The 26176-nt window shown below is 56.4% G+C and overlaps 1 protein-coding gene across 2 annotated transcripts in view; it reads left to right on the top strand.

Moving 5' to 3' along the window:
* The window catches only part of VIPR1 (vasoactive intestinal peptide receptor 1), a 32867-nt gene extending 10149 nt beyond the window's left edge, over positions 1 to 22718 (top strand). For both annotated transcript variants that reach the window (XM_032861091.1, XM_032861090.1), the window contains exons 2-13: positions 1114 to 1225; positions 6078 to 6185; positions 12117 to 12223; positions 13397 to 13503; positions 13926 to 14058; positions 16310 to 16463; positions 17014 to 17074; positions 17275 to 17341; positions 17713 to 17804; positions 20251 to 20380; positions 20611 to 20652; positions 21323 to 22718. In XM_032861091.1, coding sequence (XP_032716982.1) covers positions 1165 to 1225; positions 6078 to 6185; positions 12117 to 12223; positions 13397 to 13503; positions 13926 to 14058; positions 16310 to 16463; positions 17014 to 17074; positions 17275 to 17341; positions 17713 to 17804; positions 20251 to 20380; positions 20611 to 20652; positions 21323 to 21514 — 1254 coding nt within the window. In that variant the 5' untranslated portion in view covers positions 1114 to 1164 and the 3' untranslated portion in view covers positions 21515 to 22718. The remainder of the gene's footprint in view (positions 1 to 1113; positions 1226 to 6077; positions 6186 to 12116; positions 12224 to 13396; positions 13504 to 13925; positions 14059 to 16309; positions 16464 to 17013; positions 17075 to 17274; positions 17342 to 17712; positions 17805 to 20250; positions 20381 to 20610; positions 20653 to 21322) is intronic.
* The last annotated feature ends 3458 nt before the right edge of the window (positions 22719 to 26176 follow it).

Genomic DNA, 26176 nt, shown 5'->3' with positions numbered 1-26176 from the left:
GCCCTGTTGGGAAGCCGTGGCATTCTCTTCCCTGAGCAGGGAGGAAGAAACTGATATGGGGTTGCCCAGGGGTGGCAGCCACTTTCCTAAAGCTAAAGAGACTCGTAGAAGTTTCCACCAGCTCAGTGGAGGCCTTCACCTGCCTTCCCCTACCCAGTGGTTCCCAAGACCTGTTTTTCTCCTGTCTGTCCCTGGGCAGCCATCACCCATACTCGCATGTTAGACCCAGTGCCAATGCCTGTCCAGCCCCCACAGCAGCACGCAGGTCTGGTTCCATCCCTGATCCCTGGCCAGGGTGTGGGAAAGGGGAGGCAGGAGGCTTGGGCCTCCCCATCCCTTCTCCCTACCTCCCAGGGGCAGGGACAGGGGCAGGGGCAGGGGCTGAGGCAAAGGAGGTGTGGTGGGATGGCAAACCATCCTAGAGGGGCCTCTCTTATTTCCTGAAACTTCCCCTCCTTCATTAGATCTGAAACAGCTGGAATTGTTTAGAAGCTAAGAAGAAAGCAGGTGAGGTCTGGGCAAGGAGGGCCAGTGGCCCCCTCCCAGCCTTGTGGCCCAGGAGACTGAGTACAGGCTCCCAGAATGGGGACAAAGCCTGGAAGATGGAGCCAGACTCCTGGATTCCTCCCAGGCCTGGCTCCAGGGACCAGCTCCTCATAATCAGGTAGCACTAGCTAGACCCCTCCCACCCAGAGAGAGCGAGGCAAGGATCCAGAACTCCCAACCCAGGCTGGAGGGTGGCAGAGTCCCGAGGGCCAGCTCTGGGCCCCACAGAGAAGCCCTCCAACCTTCGTCCAAAGTAATGCCATAGTACCCGCCCCCCCCCCCCGCAAAAAAAATGACCAAGTTGTTACAGCTGCAGCAGTCTTGGAAGCCACCAGGAAGCCATGACAGGACCCTCAAGGCAGACCCAGCTGTGGGGACAGTGAACAAGAGTTCCGGGTCCGATCCAGGTCTGGGTCGGGTTTTAGTCCGAGGTTGGGATTGTGGTTCTGTCTGAACTTGGATCAGTCAAGTGACAGGCCTTGTTTGGCCTCATGTTCCCAGAGTCTGTGGATGCGAGATAGGCAGCTAATGAGGATGATGGGTCCCCTCCCTGTGTCTGTCCCCCAGGGTGGCCAGGCAACCAGCCTGCAGTGGGAGGAGGAATGTTACCATCTGCGGATGATCGAGGTGCAACGCAAGAAATGCCTAGAGGAAGCCTGGCTGGAGAATGACACAGCAGGTGAGGCCCAGTGGGCAGAGAGGGCCCCAGACCCCCAAGGAGCCCCGCCTCTGATCATGTCGTGCGCCCAGATCCAGGCACATTCCTCCCACACGTGTCGGGTGGGGATGGCACCATGGAGCTGCCAGAGGCAAGAAGAGGATGCTGGAAGAAGCTGGGGGACCAGATGGAAGCAGGAAACCCTAACAGGCCTCTCTTATCCCATCCCCTACCCCAGTACTGGGAGCTCCCTGCAGTTCACCAAGGAGCACACACTAGGTTGGGGGTTCTGAGGCCCAGCTCCTTCCTCCCAGCCCCAGGCTCTGCACCCAGAGGTATCACCACGCGCACACCAGCCCCCAGGCGCACATGCTTCCCTCCCATCCCAGCCCACCCTCCGTAGGCCAGATGAACCAGCAGCTCATGCACTGTCCAGCTGATGAGACAAGTCACAGTCAAACCTGGAGGATGAACACTTGAGGGCCCGGCTCCTCCTCCTGCAGGGCGGTGGGAAAGCTCCGGCCTCATGGTGGGAAGGGTGATGCCCGGGGAAGGGTGATGCCAGAGGTACCCACAGACCAAGGCTGCCTAGCTGCCTAGAGCTGGCAGGGCTATCCCATCAGATGACAGACAGCATCCTCTACTCCCCACTCTCCCACCCCGGGAGCCCCACACTTGGCACAGCAGCCCTGGGGAAGGCGTGGAAGGAATTATGGAGACCTTTCTTTGAAAGGTACCCTTGAGCCAGATTCTGAAGGGTGGGCCACAGGACGTGGAGAAGGAGAGAGGCTGGGGATGTGGGAGGTGCCTCAGCAGACGTCTTACAGGGAGTGGGGGTGGGTATGGAGCCCGAGGTTCACTAAGGGTGGAGAAGGGCTGAGCAGTTGGGTTGCTGTGTCTGCTCTGGGCCTCCCTGCCAGGTCACCTCCCTGAGGCCAAACTTGAGGTTACAGAATGACCTTGCCCAGGAGTAGGGAACATCTTTACATCTCCTGGGCTCCCCAGTCTCCTGTCAGCTCTCTGAGGCTAACAGTTATGCAACCCCTCCTGGATCCCTCCTTCTTGGCCCAGGTGCCCAGAGTGTCTGCCTCCTGCACCATAAGTGAGTTTCTGTAGCCTCAGGGAGGGCCTTTAACTCCCTCGGCTCTTAAGGAAGGACAGATACCTGCCTCCTAGGGCCTTAAGACTAAGACCTGGGTGAGAGGTGGCCAGACCACCCACTATCTATGCACCGCCACCCCCTCCAGGGCAGGGAGGCAGGAGACACTGCACACCAGCCCCGGCAGGCCCTAGCAGCAGGATCTGTGACTGCAGGCAGCCCAGAGAGGCCCAGACCCCAGAATCTAGGCCCCCATTGCAGTGCCTCCTAGGCTCTGAGGGCAAGCCACCCTCGTGATCTCAGTGAGATCATTGCTGGCACAGGGCACCTGCCGGGTGCCAACATCCTGCCACCAGGAAGACGGCCTGGGATCCAGAGGAGGGCAAGTATGGGTCTGTGGGCAATGAGTCTGCCCGTGACCTTGCGTGGGGCTCTGTGCGTGTTCGTGCATGTCCAGATGTGTGCTCTTGGCCCACGTGGGTGTGGAGCTGCGTGTGCCTCTGGGACCTGTAAAGCCCCATGTCGGACTCCAAGTGTCTGTGTGTGTCAGGCGCATGTGTGTCTGTAAGCCTGGAGAGGCCTGGATGTGTCTGCCCGGTGCGCGGTGTCTCTGTGTGGTGGTTTGTGGATGTGTGTGTGTGTGTGTGTGTGTGTGTGTATCTGCGGTGTGCCCGTTCCTCTCTGTGCTTGCATGTCTGTGAGTTGCTTGTATCTCTCTGTGCCTTTGTTTGCTGTGTCTGGTCTTTCTCTGTCCACATAAGCATACATGTATATGTATTTGCCCATATGTCTGTGGTTCTTTGTGTCTGGGAGTGAGTGTCTGTATGTGTCTGTCAGTGCACACGTGTCTCTAAACTGGCACACAGAAGCCCCCTGTCCTTCCCCCGCTCGCACCCCAGGCTCCCGGCTTGCTTTCTTGCTTAGGTGGAAGTCCCTGGTGGACACACACAGCCAGCCAGCACCCTGCATCTCTGTGGGCCTAGGAACATACATGGTGGGGCGTGTGGGGCCTCTCTGGGACACACACACACACAGACAAGAGGCTCTCCAGATGGCTAGCATTGTCTTACCAACCACTCTGTTCTCAACTTCCTGAACCTACTGCCTCCTCCAGGAAGCTTCCCTGACTACATGCCCCCATTGGCTTTTCTTCCCTGGCTCCCCTGCCATGTCACAGTTCACAGCCCAGTCCTGGTGGTGCTGAGAGTCCTTGAGGCCAAGTGCAGCCTCCTGAAGGACAGTGCCCAGTCTCCCTCTCCCTGTGCTGCTTCTGGGCAAGCTGAGCTCAGGGCTGAGGACCCAGCTCTGAATCTGCTCTCCAACCCATGCTGCAGCTTGAGAACCATAGAGCTGAGTTTGGCGGGGACCCAGATGCAATAACTGGCCTACAAAACAAGGTGTGCCCAGCATTGTCAGAGGGCTAGAGTCCAGCAGAGCAAAATTCCCCCAAGAAATGGGCCTGGAGCCCTTCAGAATGGGAGAAGTGTGAGAGGTTTGCTGGAGAGGGAGCATGGGAGTGGGTGAGCAGGCTGCACCATTCACCAGCGATGGGACCTTGGGCTAGTTACCTGATGGCTCCATGCCTCAGTTACTCATCTGTAAAATGGGAGGGTTAAATACGTTGTTTGTTTAAAGAGGGTAGAACTGTGCCTCCCACATACAAAGGCTCCGTAACTGCTGCTGTTACTAACAGGGTCTTAAATGGTGAGCAGAATGTGCCTGGCCTCATGGGTCCCTTCAGGTCCTCCAGACAGGTTGGCACAGGAATGGAGGAGGGACTGGGAGCCAGAGGGAGGCCACAGAAGCCTCAAGACAGAGTGGACCGAAGGGGTTGGGGCCCCAAGAAAGGGAGGCTGTGTTCTCTGGCACGGCCTTGCGAACGCAGATGCTCTCAGCCTTCAGCCGTTGGCCCCACCCGGCTGCTGCAGCCCCAGAAGGCCCCCTCCCCAGTGCCAGCCCACTCTAGCACTCAGGCTCCCAGGGCTCTTCCCCAGCTGGGGACGTCCTTTTACCTCCTCTTCCCAGGCCCCCTTCTTATAAATTTATGAACCTTCGGACCTGGGCTGGGCTGGGCTGGGCCCAGCTGGCATTGACTTTGGCTTGGGGGTTGGGTTTCCTGAGAAAATCTATGGGTCTGGCAGGGTTGAAAAGAAACAATGAAATCTCCCCCAGGCAAGGGGATCCAGAAGAGTCCTAGTCCCTCAAGGACACCCAGACCCTGAGGAGGCAAAATCATGCATCTGCCTATTAGAGCAACCGCCTAGGGACCCCACTGTGCACCCTTCACCAGCCAGCCCTCAGGGCTCATAGGTACGAGGTGGAAAACACAGCCCGCAGGGCAGGGCTTTCTCCAAACTCACCTCCTGAACACCACCACCCCATAGCGCAAGTCACAATTTCACTGAGTTGGGGGCAGAGGTGTTGCTTTTTTAATTTTCTAAAGACTCCTCAAGACATAGCTGAATCCCAATATACCCACCACCCCATCATTCCCAACACCTCCTTTTATGACAAATATTTTCTAATGTCTCCTTTATGAAATTCAGGACACGTGCATCCATTTTTCTTTTTTTAAATGAAGTTCTGGTTGTAAAAGAAAAATAAAAAGGAAAGTGATTTGTAATGAAATACTACGCATACATTCAGACACGATGACACTGACAAATAAGAAGACATAGTCTGAAGCCTGGAATGTACTTGTATTCTGGAAATGCGATGGGTGGGTTGATCTATACAGTGGTTGCTTCCCGGACTCCGGTTCATGGGCAGCATTGTTAGAGGTAATGTGATTTTCTAAAATCCTTGAACAGCTCTTTTTTTTTTTTTTAAGATTTTATTTATTTATTTGACAGAGATCACAAGTAGGCAGAGAGGCAGGCAGAGAGAGAGAAGGAAGCAGGCTCCCTGCTGAGCAGAGAGCCTGATGCGGGGCTCAATCCCAGGACCCTGGGATCATGACCTGAGCCGAAGGCAGAGGCCTTAACCCACTGAGCCACCCAGGCACCCCACCTTGAACAGCTCTTAATAGTATTCAACATACTGGGCACCTGGATGGCTCAGTCAAGCATCTGCCTTTGGCTCCAGTCATGATCTCAGGGTCCTGAAATCAAGTTCCGCATTGGGCTTCCTGCTCAGCAGGGAGCCTGCTTCTCCCTCTCTTTCTGCCTGCTGCTTCCTCTGCTGTGCGCTCTGTTGAATAAATAAAATCTTTAAAAAAATAATGTTCAACATACAACAAAATCCCTCCCTTTACTCAGTTGCATTTCTGGAAGACTCCACATATGTTAAAACTATACAGGAAGTACCTTGTGTTTATATGCAAAATGGAGTAATAGTCTAGGCTCTGTCATTATAACACATTTTCACCTACACAAATGCCCAGGGTCTCACCGGAAAGTCTTGCAGAATACTACAATGCTATAATTCATTATCATATGACACCTTGCAGGATGTCCTGGCATCCCTGGGACCTGCCCTCCAAATGCCAGGTGAGACCCCTAATTTCTGCAACAAACAAAATCCCCCCTGTTGTTCAAAACACCCCCAGGGGGAGCTCCATCCCTCACTGAGGACAACGGAGCTGTAGTCCTGCCGCCCATCTGGAGAGGCCCTTTGCAGCCTGGCAGGGTGATGCCAGCTCTCTCACAAGGGAGGTTCCTCCAGGCGGGACCCTGGAGGAAGAAGAATGGGTGCCTGTGGGCTCAGGTCCCAAGGCTGGAAGAACCCCGTGACTGTGCTGACCTGTGTGTCCTCTGCCTTCCCCCTCCCCCTCAGGCTGCAGCAAGATGTGGGACAACCTCACCTGCTGGCCAGCCACCCCTCCAGGCCAGGTGGTCGTCTTGGCCTGTCCCCTCATCTTTAACCTCCTTTCCTCAACTCAAGGTAAGAGGCCCAGGTTAAAGCCAGGGAGCTGGGCAGCTCAGGTGGTACCAGCTGGAGTGGGTCCCCACCTGTTGAGAAAGTGAGCGGGCAAAAGACAGTGGTCAGAGGGGCTCAAGCAATTGGTGGGGGGGCTTCCTGGAAGAGGGTGTATTGGCACTAGGTCTTTGAAGGATCCACAGGATTTGATTAGCTCTTCACATAAAAGATAAGCACATGGGAAGGGCTCACTAAATATTTGTTCAGCAATTGATAACTGATTGACAGATGCATGACTAGATTATGGCTCCTGTGTTCCCGTTGTCTGGTCATGACTGTCTTTCACTGCCTGGAGCCGATGACCTTTTGGGCTTTGCTTACACACCTTGTCATGTTCTGCTTCAACAAATGTTCACTAGAAGGCAGAAGAGGAGGAGCCTCTTTAGGAACTGGGCTTTCTTGCCATCGACTCACTGAGGAAGCCTCCAGCACATATTCAGCCATTCTTCGTTGAGTAAACGTTTATTAAACGTCTACTAGTATGACAGGCATGGGCTAGACAAACACAGGGCGGGGAGCGTTAGACCAGCCATGCTGTCTGCCTGGCTCTAGCTGAAGAGACATTTAGCAGGGACACAAACACGTGTTGTAAAGGGTAAGGAGTCCTGGGAGGGAGAAGGGGGTAAGGCACAACATTAAGGCAGGTGTTCGTGGATGGAGGGGTGAACTTTCAGCTACATTCTGAAGTCCTGGAGGTGGGGAAGATCCTGAGTCGGGAGTAGGGGGGATTGTGGAGAGGGAGGATCAACAGCCTGTGGGATGGACACTGAGGAAATGCAGTGGAGGTCCCGGGCTGAGCAGGGGAGGGAGGAGAGCAGAGAGACAGGCGGCAGAGGCCATGCCGGCCCTGAGCGCTGATTGAGTCCTTGGACTTTTTCCTAAGTTCACTGAGAAACCACTGGGGACATTAAGCTGGGGACTGACCAGTCCAATTTAGGTTTAGATTTTTAACCAATAATTCAGATTTCCATGAAAAGAAAGGATTCTGGGGGTGCAGTGGGAAGACCCAGTCACAAGCCAGGTGAGAAGTGGTAATGGTTTGGACTTCAAGCATGACAGAAGAGAGAAGTGGGAAATTTCCCTGTCTGTGAAGGGTGCATGGGACTCCTGGCAGGGAGGGAGGGATGCAGCATGCCCACCTCAGGTCTAGGTTGGATGAGCTGGAGACTCGTCAAAGACTAAGGGAGGAGCAGGTCTACAGAGGGAAGGACCTAAGGGAGGAGCAGGTCTGCAGGGGGAAGGACCCGAGAGAGGAAAAGGTCTAGAGGGGGGAGGACCCAATGAAGGAGCAGGTGTGGATGGGGGAGGACTCCGGGAAGGAGCAAATCTAGGGTGGGAAGGACTCCAGGGAGGAGCAGGTCTAGAGTGGAGAGGACCCGAGAGAGGAGCAAGTCTAGAGGGGGAAGGATTAAGAGGAGCACGACCTAGATAAGAATTCAGAGGCTGTGCAGAAAGACTCTTGGGCATCTCTTATTCCTGGTGGCCTTTCGCTCTCTGGACCTATTTCTGTGTATAATAGGGACAGGAAGTGGGCCAAAGGGACTCTGGAGCAGGCTGGTATTGCCCTCCAGTGCTCAGTGTTGTGACTTCAGCAGTGAGGGAGAGATGTTGGTGCCCTCCCTGTGGAGTCTGGGAGGAGTCAGAGACATCCGTATTCCAAGCCAGCTCCCACCTAGCCCAGCTTTCCAGGGGAGCCTGACACCTGGGCAGGTAGGTGATGAGCTCTTCCGGCAGCTCTCATGCGTCCAGTCCGCAGATCCTGGCACCCAGCCTTCTATCAGATCCCTGGAAGTGCCTGCTACTTGTGTTCCTCCTTGACACTCCTCTAATTGCATTCCTCCTGACGGCTTTTCCTTCTGTCCCTGCTGGAATTGTCAAGGCAGTTCCTTCCCTTAAGAACCTGGACTGCAGCCCACCATCTGGCTAACCCCGAGGCTGCCAGCCCCCTGGGGCCCACATGGTGCCTTTGTGCAGATGAGAAGAAGGCAGTCCCTCCTCAGGCAGAGTCAGCCTCTCACCAGAACCCACCAGAACCCACCTAATGACAAGTTGAATATGACGTAGACCGGTCCCCATATTATTAGCCAGATGCCCTTGTGCAGTGTACAACCTACATAGCTGTACCTGGCGGCCTTAGCCTCTGAAAATGATGAAGAGAAATAAGAGACCAGAATAGGGGCTGCAAATGGAAGGGAAAGGGGGCGTGTTTTCCTGGGAAGAAGGTGTGAGCCTTAAACTCCAGAGAGGGAGGTTTGCGAGAAGGCAAGTGTAGAACGGGGACAGTGCCAAGCCCAACTCCCACCCCTTTGGGTAACAGAACTGGGGAAAGAGCGTCCTCCCTGGAAGCATTGGAAGGGACATAGTTCTACAGGGAAAGTTGAAGACACCTGAAGAGAATAAAGACTGTAGAGTTAGAGAGAAGTCATCTCCCCAGGCTGGGTAAAAAATCCTGGGGAAGGAGTATTGGCCAGGCAAGGGACTGCTCATCAAGGCACCAAAATGTCCATGGGGGCCTAGTCCTTTGATTCCTGGTCTGCATGTCTTTCATCTGTGGTGTTTTTACCTTGAAATATTTGAAAAGACATTTTTTAAGAGTGACAACTAGGATCGCCATTTTGGTTAAGACAACAGTGGCTACATTAATGTGTCTGTGGGGTCTGTGGGACACCTCCCTGCCCGACCCCCTGCATCGTGAAGCCATAGGTAAGAAAGTCTTGATGCCTACCTGAGATGTTTGCTGTGGCTCACTGGGACGGGGCACCACAGACAGGATTTCAGCAGGAGCACACTCATAGTCAGAGCTAGGTTTGAGAACAATCTCTTCAATTATCTCGAGGAGGGAGTGGGTTGGAGGGGACAGGAAAGCGGTGAGAGTCAGCAGGAGGCTCCTGCCTAATACCAGGGAGAGAAGATGGTGGTGGTAGTGAGGAAGGGAGGCTGGGATGAAGGGACTGGTGATTGATGGGGAAGGGGAAGGGCGGGGCGGGGTGTGTGGGGAAGCAATTGCACCATTTCTACCTCCAGTCACTGAGCTGTGCTTTTCTCATGGAGAGCCCAGGGAGGAGTGGAGGGGAGGCAATGACTTCTTTGTGTGACATGGTGAGCCATAGGAGACTGGGAAATTGTGGGGTTAAAGTCCCTAGACCCGCCCTGCGTATTCCCCTCTACACATACAAGTTGTGCTGGTTCCCAGGCCCAGTCTGGAGAGAGACTTTGAACTGCTTCTTGGGGTCTCAGGTGGCCACCCTTGAGATCTCTCTTCAAGAACGTTCCCTTTGAGACCTGGGCCACAACCCCAGGGCTGTACAAAGAGGCCATCCAGCTCTGAAGGTAACCCAGTATCCACTCCCTTCTCCCGATATGTGGGGCAGGCAGGTTTACAGGGGACAGGGTGCCCCTTGAGCCACTCCAGAAGCCCAGAAAGATGTGGAGTCAGGCCAACCCACAACTGTATCCCAAGCCTGCTGCCTCCTTGCTGTGTGACCATAGGCAAGTCACCCGACCTCTCTGGACCTTGGCAGTCCCCTCCTTTAGTGGAGCTCATTATAACTCCTAATGGCTAGCTTTAACACAGTCCCATTTGCTGCCCCCCACCCCTGCAGTGTGAATGCTGGTGGGTCCCCTAATTCATGATGGTACCAGGTGCCTGCTGTGTCACAGGTCTGGCCTCACCAAGCCCTAGTCCTTCTGGCCAGTGGAGTGCTCAAAACTCGAGGTGTTGGTGTCCCAACCTCAAGGCTGGCTGATTTGGGCTTGTTACCTTTTTGGACTTGCCCCCCGCGCCCGCAGCTGGTGGGGGAAGTCCACACAAGAATCAGATCCTGAGAGGGGCCCTCGGTGAGCACCTGAGATCTGGGGCTGAGGCAGGCCTGCGGTTTTACTGAGGGCCTGGTTGAAGCCTACCCAGGCTGCACGGGCAGAGGGGGTGGAAAGCTAAGGGGCTAAGTGAGCACTTCTCTCACACGCTGGGAGCCCCTTGCAGCAGAGTGGATGGGAACTGGCCCAGAGAAGGGCTGCCAAGTCAGGAACTGGCCCCGCCCCCCAACACCCCTGCCTCAGTAGAGTGTCTCCTGCTGGCTCCAGACCTTGCAGTGGAAAGAGACCCAGGCCCGGCTCCTGAGTCTGTCCTTGGCTGTCATTCAGTTCCCCAGCCTTGAGGCAGGGTGCTAAGAACCTCTTTCAAAGGGCGGCCTGGAGGATTTACAGAAATAGTGGGCAGGGAATCACCCGATTGGGTGTATTCCAAGCCAAGTTTAGAAATATTAAATGCACATGCAGAGTGACTCTCCCCGAGCTCTCAGGACAGCTCGACTCCTCCTACAGCTCTGCTCCTGGACACCCAAAACAAGCTGTCAGGTCCCCCTCAGTGCAGGCAGGGGCAAGGTTACCCAGGATGACTCCAGGGGTCACACCTGCCATAGCCTCTCGGGGCAAGTGACCAGCCTCTGGGAGCCTGGCCTCTCCAGGTGAAATGGGCTTCCCTTCCTCGCTGGGGGGTTGAGGGGATCCAGTAAGATACTGGGCCTCAAGTGCTCTGTCCAGCTGCGACAAACGAAGTTTCTCAATGGTGACGCTGCCGGTGATGGTGCTGGTGACAGCGATGGGACCCCTGATGGTGATGATAGTGGTTGTGCTGGTGAGGCTGGCGGTGACCGTGATGGCGCTGGTGGTGGTGCCGGGGACAGCGATGACACAGTGGTGGTGACGAAAGTGATGCCGGTGGTGGCAATGATGGTGACCCCAGTGATATCGCCTGGGGTGTGAGGAAGAAGCTATATAGGTCAAGGACATTAGGACCCTTCTTCTTTCTCAGCTCTTCCTCATCTCCTCACCTCATCATCCTCTCCCTCCTCCTCCATCCATTTACCTCCTCCTCCTGCCCCTTCTCCTCCCTCCTGTCCTCCTCTCTCTGCTCCTTTCCTCCCCCTCCTTCTCCTCCTCTTCCCCCCTCCCTCCCACCCCAACAAGCCAGCTCTCACCTGTACTTGGACCCAGGTGCCTCTTTAGTGAGTCCTGGGACCTTCTCTGGCTCCCGCATTTTCCCTTCAGCCCCTCCCCAGGGCTAGAGAGCCAGCAGCCACAAGGGCAGCCCTCACATCATGGGCGCCCCTAGTGGGTCCTGTCCCTTTGCTTCAGCTTTGGGACTCCGAGGACAGTGGAGGGTGCCACAGTCCCAGAGGCCCAGCTGCAGCAAAATTCAACTCCAAGACCCTGTGGGGCCATGCTGCCTTATCCCCCCTCCCATGTGCCTTTGTCTGGTCAGGCTCCCCGGCTAGGTAGGACTCCCTGCTTCCCCGCTTAGGATTTCAGACTTGCGCCCCTTCTCAGGTGTCCTTCCTGCCTCACCTTTGGTCCCGCTCCAGTGGCACATCTGAGCCACACTGGGTATGGGAGGAAAGCAGGCCCATTGGCCCAGGCAGGCTGAGCCAGGAGGAGCCCCTCGGGACAGCCAGAGGACGGCTGTTTGTACCCATGGGGCAAAGAAACCCTCAGCCACTCCAGCACTTTTGGCCCTGTGACCAGGGTGAGCACTCAGCTTGTGACAAGGGCCACGGGTCATTCTGCACCAAGAATCCAGGCTGTGACAAGGGTCACTATCTATCTTGCCCCGGGGGTCAGTTTTAGACATGGCAAGGGGCAGGGCTGAGCCCAGAAAGGTCTGCTGTGACTGTCCCTCATGTTGGAGGGTCCCCCTGGCAGCCCTGGAGGGGATTTTCCCCACCCCAAGTCCCCCACGATGCCCTAGGGTCTAGGGCAGGGTGGCTGGAGCCCAACACCACCGGGGGTGGCAGGGATAAGGTGAGCTCAGGGACAGCCAGGCCCCACACCTACTCCATGGACTCTTCCTGCTCCCAGCCTCAACCTCTCTCCTCTCGGCCCCTGCCCTCCACCCAGGCCTCAACGTGAGCCGTGGCTGCACCGCCGAGGGCTGGACACACCTGGAGCCCGGCCCCTACCCCGTTGCCTGTGGCTGGGATGACAAGGCATCAGATTTGGACCAGGTGGGCCTCTGTGCACCCCTGCCCCTCCTCCCCCAGAGTGCCTCGGTCTGCAAGCCTCCTTCCACTCTCTCCCAGCAAGGAGTAAGGTTGCTGTCGGTGTGGAAGCAGGACTCGGGGTGGGGGTGGGGTCCTTCCCAAGCCTCCTCCCTCACCACACCTGCACTTCCAGGGGCTCATCTCCCTGTCTCTCCCTGACCCGGAACAGGAAAGGGGCTTTCACCCTCCCAGCCCGGCCACCCCCCCTGCCCCACCCCCACCCCACCCACACTCCCCCACCTTGTGGGCACCTTGCTCCGGCCCTAGAGAGGGGCAGGCCAGGCAGGCCTCATCTTCCTGTCTCATGCAAAGGGGAAACTGAGGAGCAGATCTTGGAAGGAACCACCCTCAGATAGCAGGCAGTCAGCCAGGGACAGGAACAGGGACAGGACTGTGGTCCTGAGCCCCAGGACAGGGACGCCCGGGAGCAGGCAAAGATGGGCTCACTGTATGGATGTGGGCCCAGGAGCCAGGGAGGGATTCTGATAGGAAGGTAGAGTGTAACTGGAGTCCTCAGCTAGGAGCCCCTCATTGCTTTGGTGCAGAGACACAGGTGTGTGTCTGTCAGCTGTGACATTAGTCCCACCCCAGACGCTGCTCGGAGCTTTCAGTGCTCCCACGAAGGCAACTTCCTCAGAGGCCCTCAAAGCCCACCAGGTCCTCAGGCAGGATCTAAACCCCCTAAATCCCACTTGACCCCTTGCTTGGGCTCCGGCAGGGTTACGATGTGGCGAGCAAGAAGGGAGGGCCCAGTGACCGAGGCTCTGCACATGTGTCCATGGGGAGGGCACTGAGAGGTACCCACCAAGAAGCTCTTGGATTCTAGCTCGTCCTGCCACCCCCTGAAAGGCCAGATTGCCCTCATCCTGCTGACTGCTGCCCCTGAGAGCCCACAGTGGCAAGTTACCCCCAGTGTCTTCTTTGGTGTCCTAATTTCCTGTGTGCCTCCCTTGCTGCACAGTGTAAGGGCCTCTGATGGAGCCTGAAGGGCCAGAATGTTGGTCCACTGGGGGGACCAATCCCTGGGCCTCTTCACCTGCCAAGGCAGGGTGTGTAGAGCATGCGCCCCTGCCAGCACCCCCTAGGTGAGCCCACCCCACCTCCACCTAAGATCACCCCTTCCTCTCCCCTCTGTAGCAGCAGCGGTCAATGTTCTACAGCTCTGTGAAGACCGGCTACACCATTGGCCACAGCCTGTCCCTCGCTGCCCTTCTCATTGCCACAGCCATCTTGAGCCTGTTCAGGTGAGGTCTAGCCCCAGGGCAAGCCTCAAAGCCGACCCAGCCACTTCACTCCTTTCCTCGAGCCCAGCCTGGCCCAGTCATGCTCTGGTCCCCTCCCCGGTCACCCCCCACCCACGCAGCACACAGTCCCTGTCTCTGTCCCCCAGTTAGGCCAACCTCCCCAGGAGACAGCAAGCTGCTCAGAGCGGTCCACCTGTCTCAGCCTCGTCCCCACAGGATGGTGCTGAACCTGGGAATAAGGCACCAGAGGGTGGGGTTGGCCCTGGAGGCCGAAGCCCACAGGACTGGGCTACCCCGGGGCGGGGCCTGCACTTGGAGGCCACAGGCTGCCCTTGCCCTGCCCTCTCGTGGAGCCCAGGACCCCGCGGTTGGGCCAGGTGGCCGAGCCCCCGCAGCCGCCCAGCTCCACCCGCCTCGCGCAGGAAGCTCCACTGCACACGGAACTACATCCACGTGCACCTCTTCATATCCTTCATCCTGAGGGCCGCCTCTGTCTTCATCAAAGACCTGACCCTCTTCGACAGCGAGGAGCTGGACCATTGCACCAAGGGCTCGGTGAGAACCCTGCCCAGCCCGCCTCGCTCTCCCTCTTTACCTTCTCACACTACATCCCTCTTCTCCGCTTTCTCCCCTTTTCCCCTCTCCTCCTTCCTCTTCTCTCTCCCAGGATGGCCAACCCCCCCATCTGCCGCCATCCACAGCTCCTTGAATCCCACTCCCCTCCCAGCTACAGGAGATGGTGCACAGCTGCCTGGGAGCTCCCACACCTGCCTGTGCCTGTCACACGGGCCTCTCCTTGGTGGAAGTGCGCCATTTTGTGGCCAGAGTCCACAGCGCCGCGCCCCCCCCCCCCCCCCCCTCACACCCGCACCCGCCCACCCCCCCCCCCCCCCCCCCCCCCCCCCCCCCCCCCGCACCAAACACACACACCACCATCCTGCCGCTATTGCTGACTTCCCAAGTGACCTTCGGAAACTCCCTGCCTCAGTTTCCCTATCTTGCACGGACTTCAAAGCTTCCTTCCTCCACCTCCCTCATCACCACCATCTGGAGCCAGTCCAAACACACAGCCCTTCTCTTCCCTTCTTCTCCTGCCATCAGCCCTGTTCTGGGGCTTCCTCAGGAAGGGCATTCAAGAGAGTATCTAAGGAATTCATTGCCCATCACTAAGGGGTCCATCTCCAAGTGATCGTGAGCACTGGCCCCATCTCTGAGGGCCCAAGACCTAAGACAGAGAGCTCAAGACCAGCCCTGGCTCCCACCCATTCCTATGGCCAGTGACTCATTGCTTCATGAGGGACCTCAGAGGCACTGCGTTATTTTGGGGTCAGCAATACCTTCTCCCCAGAGAATGAACCTGTGATGGTGAGTCTCAGGCATCTTGACAAGAGGGAGGGAAAACCCAGGGTGGCCACCCTGGCCAATCCCAGAGCTCCTCAGAGGACCCCACCCAGGAGCTGGGACTTCTGAGCTACAAAGCCAGGAAGCCTCCAGCACACCTGTTAAGGATAATTGCTGAGACCCGTTTAGCAACTATCTGAAGCTTTTCTAAGGCAGGAAGCACAGCTAATTGTCCTGTTAAAGTGATGAGCTATTCTAGTTGTAAAGTGAGCGGGGGAGGATGGGAGACACCACCCGCCTATAGCTGGCAGAACTGGAGGGACACCTGAGGAAGGAGCTTGTAGCCAGAGGGACAGGAGGGCAAGCTGCTCTTTGAGGATGTCTTAAAGCCAAGGGCACAGGAAGGAAGGGTGGCAACCTGTGTTCCAGGGAGGAGTGGAATCTAGAGGGCTTCCTGGAGGGGGATGGCTTTAAGCTTCGGCTCACAGCTACTTGGGCTTGATCTGAAATGGAAGACTGTTTCTGGGAGAGGACAGAGCCCAGGGGATCTTCCAGTCATGCCAGGTGGGCCATCCGCAACCCCTGATTGCCATACTCAGGGATCCCCCTGACTCTCCCGTTGTCTTCACCTGCCTGGGGAACGCACTCTCCTGCCAGCTCCTCTGCCCCCAGGAGGAATGACCGTCCCTTCCCTCTCCTCTTCTTCATCTCTACTTCCTCTTCCCTCTTCTCTGCCCCCATCAGTCCCCAACACTTCCATAAGCACCCCCTCCACAGTCCACAGCCCATAGCCCCACACATTCAGGCAACTCTTTCAAACTCAGGCAAGAAGGCTTCCTCAGACCTCTTCCAGCTGCCTTCCATCCTAATTGAAATAAGGTGGATGAGTAGGTGGGGGAGGGGTTAAGTGTATGGGTAGGTAGATGGACGGCTGAGTAAGTCAGTGCGTGGATAGCTGTGTAGGTGGAAGGCTAGATGGGTAAACCAAGAAAAAATAGATAGATGACGGGTAGGGGGGTGGGTCAGTAGACAGGTGGATGGATGCATGGATGCCTGGATGGTTAGGTGGATGGATGCTTGTGCGTGTCTAGTTGGTAGAAAGATAGAAGAATGGAGAGATAGATGGGTGAATGCATGGATGGATTGATAGATGGAGAGATGAATAAATGATCAGTGGATGCGTGGATGGTGGAGGGACAGATGGGTGAGCTGGTAGTGGGTATCTAGTGGGTAAAGCAATGGATAGATGGGTGGGAAAGTGCAAGCTTATCCCAGAATATCAGAGGATCTAAAATCAAGGATAATGGGAAAACCACCAGGGACATTTCTAAGGGGACAGTGCAAAAACAACAGAGAGATTAAGTTGGCCATGCTGCATCTGTGTTTGTTGTCCCCAAACAGACCGGGGGAAGGCGGGGGACCACTTCGAGCCTCAGTGAGCCCCTTCTTTGTCCTCCCCCTGCAGGTGAGCTGTAAGGCAGCCATGGTCTTATTCCAATACTGTGTCATGGCCAACTTCTTCTGGCTGCTGGTGGAGGGCCTCTACCTGCACACCCTGCTTGCCGTCTCCTTCTTCTCTGAGCGGAAGTACTTCTGGGGGTACATACTCGTCGGCTGGGGTATGGTACCAGGGAGGGCTTCCAGGCTGGGGACAGAAGGGGCAAGGCCTGGGAAGCTCACTAGGGGGTGGGTGCCAACCCTGCTTGTACTCTTGGGTCTCCCTGGGCTGCAGGTTCTGCCTGCCGGGCTCTCAGCCAAAGGTTGTTAAAAGTCCCCCAAACCTCTGACCCCGGGGCAGGTGCCTTCATGCTGTAGCTGCACCTAGGGCTGATCTGGGGGACGGGTTCTGTGAGCATCCATTTCCGCTTCAGCCCCTGAAACACAGGGTCCCTGCTAGTCTGTAAAATACCTCCATCAAAGTTAGAAAAGGATTCTTCCTTTGGGTGGACACAGCCCCTGAGGAGTAGAGCGCCACCCCCTCAGTGGAGTGAGCATCTTTGCTCAGTGCACAAGCTCTGTAACCGCAGGTGGCAGCCTTGGCAACCCACCCTTTCCTCCCTCCTTCCGTCCCTCCCTCCTTCCCTCCCTCCCTTCCTTTCTCTCTGCTTCTTTCTCCTAAACCTCTCCCTGTGCCCTCTCCTCTCTTTCTCTTGCCTTTGGCCCTGACAGGGGTGCCCAGCACATTCACCATTGTGTGGACCGTCATCACAATCCATTTTGAAGATTTTGGGTGAGCTGCTGCCCCACCCCCTCCCCCTGGCTGCCATCACTTGGGGCTGATCCCCTGGGAGGGATGAGGGAGACTGGGAGCAACAAAGCCTGGGCCTGTAGTTTCTAAGGGGTACAAGGGCAGAGCCGGAACACCAGGGAGGGCCTCTAACTCTGGCTGAGGACAACTGCTCTCATTCTCCCCCACCATGCCCTGTCCAGATGCTGGGACACCATCAACTCCTCATTCTGGTGGATCATAAAGGCCCCCATCCTCACCTCCATCTTGGTAAGGCCTCTTCCCGCCATGTAGAGATGGGGAAATTGAGGCCCATCTTGGGTAGTCGATTTCCTTCGGCCACACAGGAGATTCATGTCAGGGTCAGAACAGAAACATAGGCTTCCCAGTGCCTGTGCAGGACTGGCCCGACCCCTTTCCCCATCAGTTCCTCCTCTAGGGTAAAGAAAACGGATTGGGAGGCCCAGTCCTTGGGGATGTGAAGTAGAGTTCCCAGATGGCCTGCCCAAAAGGGAAAAGCTAGGGAAGAAATAAGATGGACAGGCAGCAGGGTCCTGGGGGGAAAAAACAGGCCATCAGCCCAGAGACCTGGACACCCTGGCCTCCCCTCTCTGACCACTGACCTTGACCTCATCCACCAGGTGAACTTTATCCTATTTATTCTCATCATCCGAATTCTGGTTCAGAAACTTCGGTCCCCAGACGTTGGGAAGAGTAACAGCAGCCCATACTCGTGAGTATGCCCTGGGTCCCCCGGTGTCCCCATCCCCGGTCTTCAAATCTACCCACATTTCCTGGAAGTTCTCCAGGAACTTTGGTGACTCTGGAGTCATGAGACAGCCACCTTTCTCTTGCCTCCCTCTGCCCCCATGACCTGGCTCAGCCCACAATGGTTGCCTGCCCCAGGCTCCCCCTTCCCCAGGCCTGCTTCTCCTGCAATCACTTACCTAGCAAATGATCTGCGCCAGGTATGCGTCTGCTGCCCAGCCAGGGAGCTTGAGAAGACAACAGATGACCTGTGCTTTATTCACACCACATGCCCAGTCCCTGGCATGTGTGGGGGGGACAGAAAAAGGACCCAGTAAATGCACGGTAGACGCATGCCCTGGGGGAGCCCCCAGGTGAACAGTGAGATAGCCACCTTCAGGATGCGGCCGTTCCCAGTAATAATAACACCTGTGCTTTAAGTGCCATGTGTGTGGTAAGGAGTTTCTGAACATCACCTTATGTCATCCACACTGTCCCCTATCAACTGTTCCCATTTTACAGGTGAGGAAACAGATACGTGCTCCCTTCTCTTCAAGGTTCTGGGAGCACATGGCCATGGCAGGGGAGGGCACGGTGCCCATGGGACAGCAGTCATGCTCCTTGCTTGGCAAGGTGTGAGGGCTGTTCTCTACTCCTGGGAGGACTGGAGAACCAGGCAGGGTTTCATGAGAACGAGAGGGCTCAAAGACAGAACTAAAGAAACATGGACAGGGTTGCTGTGGGGAGGTGAGTAGGGGTCTGCCTGCCCACAGATGGGAATAAGAGATTGCTTCTCAGTGCTACAGAGACTGGACAACCCTGGGACGTCCCATAAGGGCCTTTCAGTCCTGGGATTTTGGACTGTTCCTGGCCTGCCTTCTCTTGGGGGAGTCTTGTGCTGTGGTTCTAAGATTCTTGGCTAGAATGTCACGAGCTGCTGGATTTAGGATTCTATTCTGGAATCCTGTGATTCTCTCTGATGAGACTAAGGCTCACGTTCCCCCCCTGTGTGTGACGGCATTCTCCCCCGCTGGGTGCGTAGGTGGAGCTTCCCTTCCAGTCTGAGAACGGAAGGCCCTGAAGGGATCTGTGTCTGCCAGGGGGCAGCACATCAGGCCTGTGCATCCTAATCCTCCCCTTTGCCTGTGGGGCCCTGTTTTCCCCAATGTACAACTGCTCCAAAGGGCTCGAAGCGGAAGCAAAGAGAGCTGGTCATCACCAGGTCCCCGTGGGTGAGACAGAAACCAAACAGCTGTCAGCAGGCAGAAGCGGTGGGGGGAATGGGAGATGGAGCTCCCCGCTGAGGGGCCGTCAGTTCCCACTCTCCACCTCCCCATAAGCCTTCAATTTAAAGAATGCCTCCATCTGTCAGCCTTGGGCATGGGGAATAGGTTTGTGGCCCAAGAGGGTGGGCAGTGCTCAGGATCTTGGCACAGCTGGGAGCCGGGTCCAGGAAGGAGCTAGAGGGGCAAGGCCCCAGTCTCTGCCCCCAGTAGGCTATGGGACCTCAGACCCAGGACTAGGGTTCCCTGGACTGATTGCCAAGGCAGAAGAGATAAAGGCAGAGACCCCTTGGCCCTCAGACCTCTCCCAGCCAATGAACTATGGGCTCACTGAGCTGCCCAGACTGGCTGTGAGGTCAGGGGACTAGCAGGGTGAGCCCTGCTCCATTGGAGAAGGAGGGGTCATTTGGAAGGAGGATCAACCCTGCCCTGCACACATGGCTGGCAAAGGAGGCGCTGGCCCTGCTGGGAGTGTGTGTATCGGTGTGGGGAGGCTGGGAGAGAGGGAAGCGATTCCAGAAAAGGTGGCAACTCCTAGAGGAGTGGACAGGCAAGAAGCCAGAGACAGAGAGCAGTACTAAACCAGGCATAAACTTGAGTGCCCAGCATCCTCCCAAGTGGCCTCGGGCATATGGGGTCAGCACCCCAATTACAGAGACTTCCTTCCCAAATGTCCTCATCCCCAGTAGAGAATGGGTCACTTGTGGAAGCAATGCATTTTACAGCCCCAAAAGCACTTCTGAATTTAGAGTGGGCATGTCTGTAATTTGATCATGTTGAGCAGACATTGACCCCACTTCGAAGATTAGGGAATCTGACACCAGGGGAGGGGGAACCAGGATCTCCTGGGGGCTGAAACCATCTCTCCCTTTGCTGCCACAGAGCTTGAAATACTGTATCTTATCTTCCGGGTTCAGTACTGGCCTTGTTTATAGACTCCCCTCCAGAGGGGTGAGAATAGAGTTTCCCTCTCCCTCATACTTGTCTCCAGGTTAGGAGAGCTGGGGGGTGTGAGGGCATGGGCACCGCAGATCTGAAGCAGGAACAGAGGTGAACACAATATTTCCAGGAGCCAGCAGCCCAAGCTCATACTTCCCCGTTGTTATCCCTACCTCCCGTGCCCACCGTCTGCCCTTCTCCTGTCCCCAGGAGGCTGACCAAGTCCACCCTTCTGCTGATCCCCCTGTTTGGAGTGCATTACTTCGTGTTCGCCTTCTTTCCCCACAACTTTAAAGCTGAAGTGAAAATGGTCTTTGAGCTCGTTGTGGGGTCTTTCCAGGTATGAACTAATGACCAAAGGCTGCATACTTCTCTGGGCTTTAAGGGAGTTCAACCTGGGGCCTTGGCCCTTTGCCAGTGGCTTCCAATTTTTTCACTGTACTGATTAACCCCCTACTGTATGCTTTGCTCTTTGGTTAACCAGGGGAACACAGGGGCCATGGCCATGGGTGGTACAGGGCTGGGGGCTCCTGGAGTCTGCCTCACATCTCCGGCTCCCTTCTTCCCCAGGGTTTTGTGGTGGCCATCCTCTACTGCTTCCTCAATGGCGAGGTAAGCCCCTCCCAGATCTTGCGGACCAGGCAATAACACTCCAGTTGGCCCAGGGTTGGGAAACATTGATGGGATATGTGCAAAGCAATGATGAGTTCAGTCTTGCTACTCCGAGTGTGGTTCTCAGACCAGAAAATAGGTAGGGGTGCACACCTAGGATCTTGTTAAAAATGCTGATTTCTGCCCCCACCCGGCCTCCCAGACCTGCTGACTTAGCATGTGCATTTTAAGACAAACACACACACACACACACACACACACACATACACACATACACAGACCTGGGATTCGTGGGCACATCAGTTTGTTAAGCAGCTGTATGCAGCAAGTCTGGGAGAGGGGGGACCCACCATCAGAGGCTGAGTTGCTGTAGAGCCCTGGTTACAAAGCACAGAGCTCCATCCACTCAGATGAGCCTAAGTGAGCTGCAGGGCAGGGAACAGAAGAAGGGGGATACAGCCACCCCCAGGCAGCACCCCTCTCCCTCCCTGGACTGCACCCTCTAATCCTCTCTGCCTCCTACCTCCTCCCACTCCAAAGTCTTGATTTGACCCCCATTCCTATGTGGTCCCAACTGTGCACTGGCCAAGGGAGGATCCATCCGGAGCAGCCCAGTCAGCAGTGGAGGAGGCCTCCTAGGGGCGGGCTTGACCAGCCTCCCTTCCCCCAGGTGCAGGCGGAGCTGCGGCGGAAGTGGCGACGCTGGCACCTGAAAGGCATCTTGGGCTCAAGCCTCAAATACCAGCACCCCTCGGGAGGCAGCAACGGGGCCACGTGCAGCACGCAGGTGTCCATGCTGACCCGTGTCAGCCCCGGCGCACGCCGTTCCTCCAGCTTCCAGGCCGAAGTTTCCCTGGTCTGACCGACAGGCGCCCGGGGGCGCAGGGTGGGCCCCTACCGCCCGCACCACCCACCCCGGGGTGGCACTGGGGACAGAGGCCTGCCCGGGCGAGGCCAGCCCCAGCCCCGGGCTCGGAGGCTGTCCCGCCCCCCAGGCCATTGTCCAGACGGCCCTAGAGAACTCTGCCCTGGCGTTTTCCCGGAGGAGGGGAGGGCGCACGGGTGCGGGAGCAGTCTAATCTCTCTGCAGGCTGGCGCGCTGGATGCTCCGACCCGGGAAGATGTTGGGGTGGAGCTCAGTAGTCAGACTCCTCCCCGCCAAGGCCCCCTCCGCCAATCAGGGGCAAGAAATCCATACACGCTCACCTGACTCTGCGCGCCCAGCTCTCAGGAGCCAGCCCAGGAAGGCCACCGCCCGTCCCCCTGCGCGGTGTACGTGGGAACGTGGAGAGTGCTGAGGACAGAGATCTTGCTCCTAAAGGTCACACGCCGCCGCGGCCGCCTCGGCAGGGCGTGAAGTCCCGTGGTCGCTGTCAAGTTCCTTTGGGTGAAACATTGACGCTCAGGCATCTCTTCTGAGATGCCATCCCCTCCCCCATCGTCGTGCTCCGAGCCGGCTGGCTCCTCCCGGTGGAGGAGTTCCTCTGCCTCAGGCAGGTGCGCTTCTGATAGCGTTTGTTTGGGGTGCACAGGTGTCTCCATAGTCTCTGCAGAAGTGGAGTGGTCCCAGGTCGGCTGGAAGAGTTGAGACTGCCCTACGGGCTGTGGGAGCTTCCCACATGTGCCAACTATTCGAACCAGGCTCAGAGACGTGCACTGATGAACCCCTTCATCTTCGTATCGTCAGTAAGGTGCGAACTACGGACTCCATTTCACAGATCGGGAAACAGTCTCCCAGCGCCGGACCTCGCCTGTCACAAAGCTAGGGTTTGATCTCAGATCTGACCGACAGGGAAAGTGAAATTAACTGCTGCATTTTATATATTGTAACAAGCTGAATCTTCTTGATTATTTGTATCACCGCTATTATTGTTACCACCCAGCCTGGAGTGTGGCTGAGGGGTCCTATGGCTCAGATGTCATCCAAACCAAAGCCTGTGGGCCGTAGCATCCTGGGTCTACCCCACACCTTGTAGCCCCATGGCTTCCTGCCCACGCCCCAGCCAGAAGACCCCCTCAGCTTTGCAAACAGGCTTGGACAACAATAAATGGTGGGTTGAATTGGCTTGGTTTCTCTGGCGGATGATATTCCCATATCATTGTGGCTTCCAACATACAGTAGTCCCCCCTCCCCCATTCAGAGGAGGGGAGGTTGAGAAGAAGGGGAGGTCACAGTAGCCAGCTGCCACCACCCCTCGGGCTTTGGATGGGAATCCTGCACTCCCAGGTGACGAGCACGTGGTTCTAAAGGTTTTCAACTCATGTTCCATTGAGTGGTATCCTCTGCCTTCTGAAAATGATGAAGGTCCTTACTCTCTGATGAGGACCCTCGATGAGAAGACCTAGTATAAGGTCCTCATCGTGTCTCCTGACCTTCTAAATCCAGCCCAGAGGAGACAATTCTATTCTTGGATCCCTGCAAAACAGCTGACAGAGCTGCCTGTGGTCCCCGAAATGGTTAAGTGGCAGTATTTTCCAGACCAAAGTGATTCCTGCAGACAGGGAGGGGTGCAGGGGGTGTGAGCTGACCATGTCGACATTGCCCAGAGTTTGGCTAAGAGGAGATAGATAGAGGACAGAACAAATGTCACCAAAATGAGAGACAGAGCCAATATGACTAATGGAAAAGGTTAGACGCAGAGGCAGGAGGGCGAAGTCAGTGTCAGCAAGAAGTCTCCGAAGCCATTGCCTTACCTGACCCCTTGGCTTCTACTTCCTGCAAACCTGCAAGGAGGTTGTCCTGCTATGGGAGAAGAAGAGGGATACCATACTGGTACCAAAAAAAGGCAGGGGTTGGGCGGGGGGAGGAGAAAGAGAAGGAGCAGCAGCTAATATAGGTTGCCAAAGGCTCAGATCTGCTTGCAAGGGTCCTTAAAAGCCTTGTCCTACTCAGAACTAACCCAGGACCCATAACCAACAACAGCTGCATACCAGCACCCTGCAGAGGCCCAATTTAGAGGCAGTTAGGCCAAGGTCAGAGTGGCTGGACCCAGAGCACGGACAGCCCCAGGCACATACCCTTGGATCAATGGCCCAGGAGGTCTGGCAAGAGCAAACTCCATCTAGATTCACATGCCATGACTGCCTTGTGCATGGTCAGCTGTAGGACAGAGAAGGCAATGTTCCTAGCTTTGGTTTCAGGCACTCTCTGGCTTGCTGGAGAGAATATTCTTGGCACTAACCATCTTTTCCCCTGCCCAGACAAACAGTGGTGACCACTGATGGGGTGCTGGTGGTGGAGAGTGGAGGGAAGGGTACATTTGGGTCTCCTTGAACTTGCTCCGTTCTTCCCTGAGAGTTCCCATCCCTACTACTCCAAGGCACAGGGGACAAGAGAGAGGGAACAGGCAGGATGGCCATGCTCCTCTCACCCAGCTGGGCCATGTCACTCACTCTGATTTCCCTCCTCCCCTTTTCAACTCGGTTCCTCTCTGAACTGGTTCCAGAGACATTGTCTACCAGTAAGATTCAGAAGACCCAGCCCTAATCTTTTAGTCCCAGTTCTGATCCAGACATTCTCATAGATCTTGAGCAGTTCCCCATCCCTCTCTGGGCCTCAGTGTTTCCACCTGGTGGATGGCTAGACTTAGCTCCTGCTAAGGCATGAGCAGTTAATGAGGAAGGGGCTGCCCAGAGCCCTCTGTCACCCGCTCCGTCCTCTGGGCTCGGGGACGACAGCAACTGGAGGGCAATCCCTAAGCAGACTAGGAACAAGGTATACACAGAGGACAGAGGCTATGAGAGAACAAGGAACAGTTCTCTGGAACTGAGGGATGAGTTCAGGCTGGTGGGAGAGGGGAGGGGAAGAGGGGAAACAAATGGAAAGAGTTAACAGATTCTAGAAGCAGAGCATTTTCAGAGGAAAGGGCAGCACCCCAGCTTCCAAGTCAAGGACCCTACAGGCTCCCTGCCTATGGGAAGGCACAAAACCAAGCTGGACCCTGCCTATCCACCACAGTGCCTGAAATCAACCATTACTGTCATAGCATTAGGGTAAGGAGAGAGCCCAGGGGAGACCAGATATTTCAGTCAGAAAGGCAGCAAGTGAAACAACCATGGAGAGACCCAAGACATGGGCAGCAAAAGGGAGGACTCTCGGTGGGGTCCTGCCCTGAGAGGTGGCAATAGGTGAAAAGCCCAGTGTTGGGCATTCGGGAACAGAGAGAAGCTGAAAGAATGTCTCAGGCCAGCAGAAACCATGGGCAGACATCCCAAGCTGTCTGTGGAGTGGGGGTGACCAGGAACAGAATTTTTCCTGTGCTCCCCCTTCCCTCCAGCCAGCACCCCCCCCGCCATCTCTCTCAGGCCTCCAAGGGCATTCATCAGGCCAGTCCAGCTCATCTCTGTCGCCACCTAGTGGGTCCCTCAGGGACTTCACCAAGGTTGGTCTTTAGGCCCCAAACACCAGGGTTCAGGCCACTCCCCAGGAGGACAGGTGACACAGAGGGCAGGCCTCTCTCCTCAGCTCCATTTCAGACTGAAATACAAGAGGGAAGTGGGAGCGAGGCCACAGGCCTGGTGAGCCCAGAGACAGTCTGGGATTAGAGAGACCCACATCCCAGCCCTCAGACCCAGGCCCCTGAATTTTGTGGCACACAGTGATCCCTGTCCCAGTCCCAAGGGCAGAGCTGGGCCCCTCGGGGACAGATTAGGCCCTGGCCCTTGACTGAGCCCTGAGGGCAGTTCCTGAGGGCAAAGTCCAGTTAACTCAGGTGGGTGGGTGCCTCCTGGAAAGAGGCACGGGGAGCCCCCACCATCCCGGTGCAGAGGGCCACCATGTGCACAGCACCTTCCATTCTAGGGCACAGGCTGAACAACGAGGGTGGGTCAGTGAACCAGCTGGATGGATAGGGAGCAGCTTCCCAGGTGAAGAGACATCGGGTTGTCTCAGGACTAAGTAGGCATCTCTAAGTCCCAAGGGGGCCATGATGGACACAGGGACACCCAAATCCACATGAGCAACAGGAACCCACTGAAGGCTCATTAAATGAGGCCAAGGGGATGAGTCAAGGGGTAGGCTGCTCTGGCTGCTGAGAAGGGCCCCAGGGGTAAGCTGAGGAAAAGACTCCTATCCACCATCCAGGTGAGGGAGGAGGAGGAGGGGGTTTGGGGAGTTGATGACCCGGTTTGGGAGAGGCTTTCTGTAAGGTCTGTGGGATTTCTGGGGAGAGCCCTCAGGCTGCTGAGATCAGGATCTAAAGCAACAAGGCACAGGCAGAGGTGGGGAGACCAGGACAGCTCCCGTGGGGAAGGGCCACTGGGAGTCCATATCTGCAGACATCCCCATCCGGCAGTGCTGGGCTCAGTGCAGTGAGGAGTCAATGTCAGCCCCTCCATTCCCACCACTTGCCCAGGGCCCATTTCCTGAGCAATGACCCTGCCTCCCCCCTGCTCCCCCCATGTGGGAACAGGAACTGCTCTTATCTCTCCCGAGGGAGGGGGGCTGGAGCCACAGCTGGCAGTCATTAAACACCCCGATCGGGCCAGGGATGGCGGAGATATTAATAGCCAGGAGTCAATGGCC

Source organism: Lontra canadensis, unplaced genomic scaffold, assembly GCF_010015895.1.
Source record: "Lontra canadensis isolate GAN:19392208 unplaced genomic scaffold, GSC_riverotter_1.0 scaffold20, whole genome shotgun sequence".
Lineage (NCBI taxonomy): Eukaryota > Metazoa > Chordata > Mammalia > Carnivora > Mustelidae > Lontra > Lontra canadensis.
This window is presented reverse-complemented; position numbering and strand designations above follow the sequence as displayed.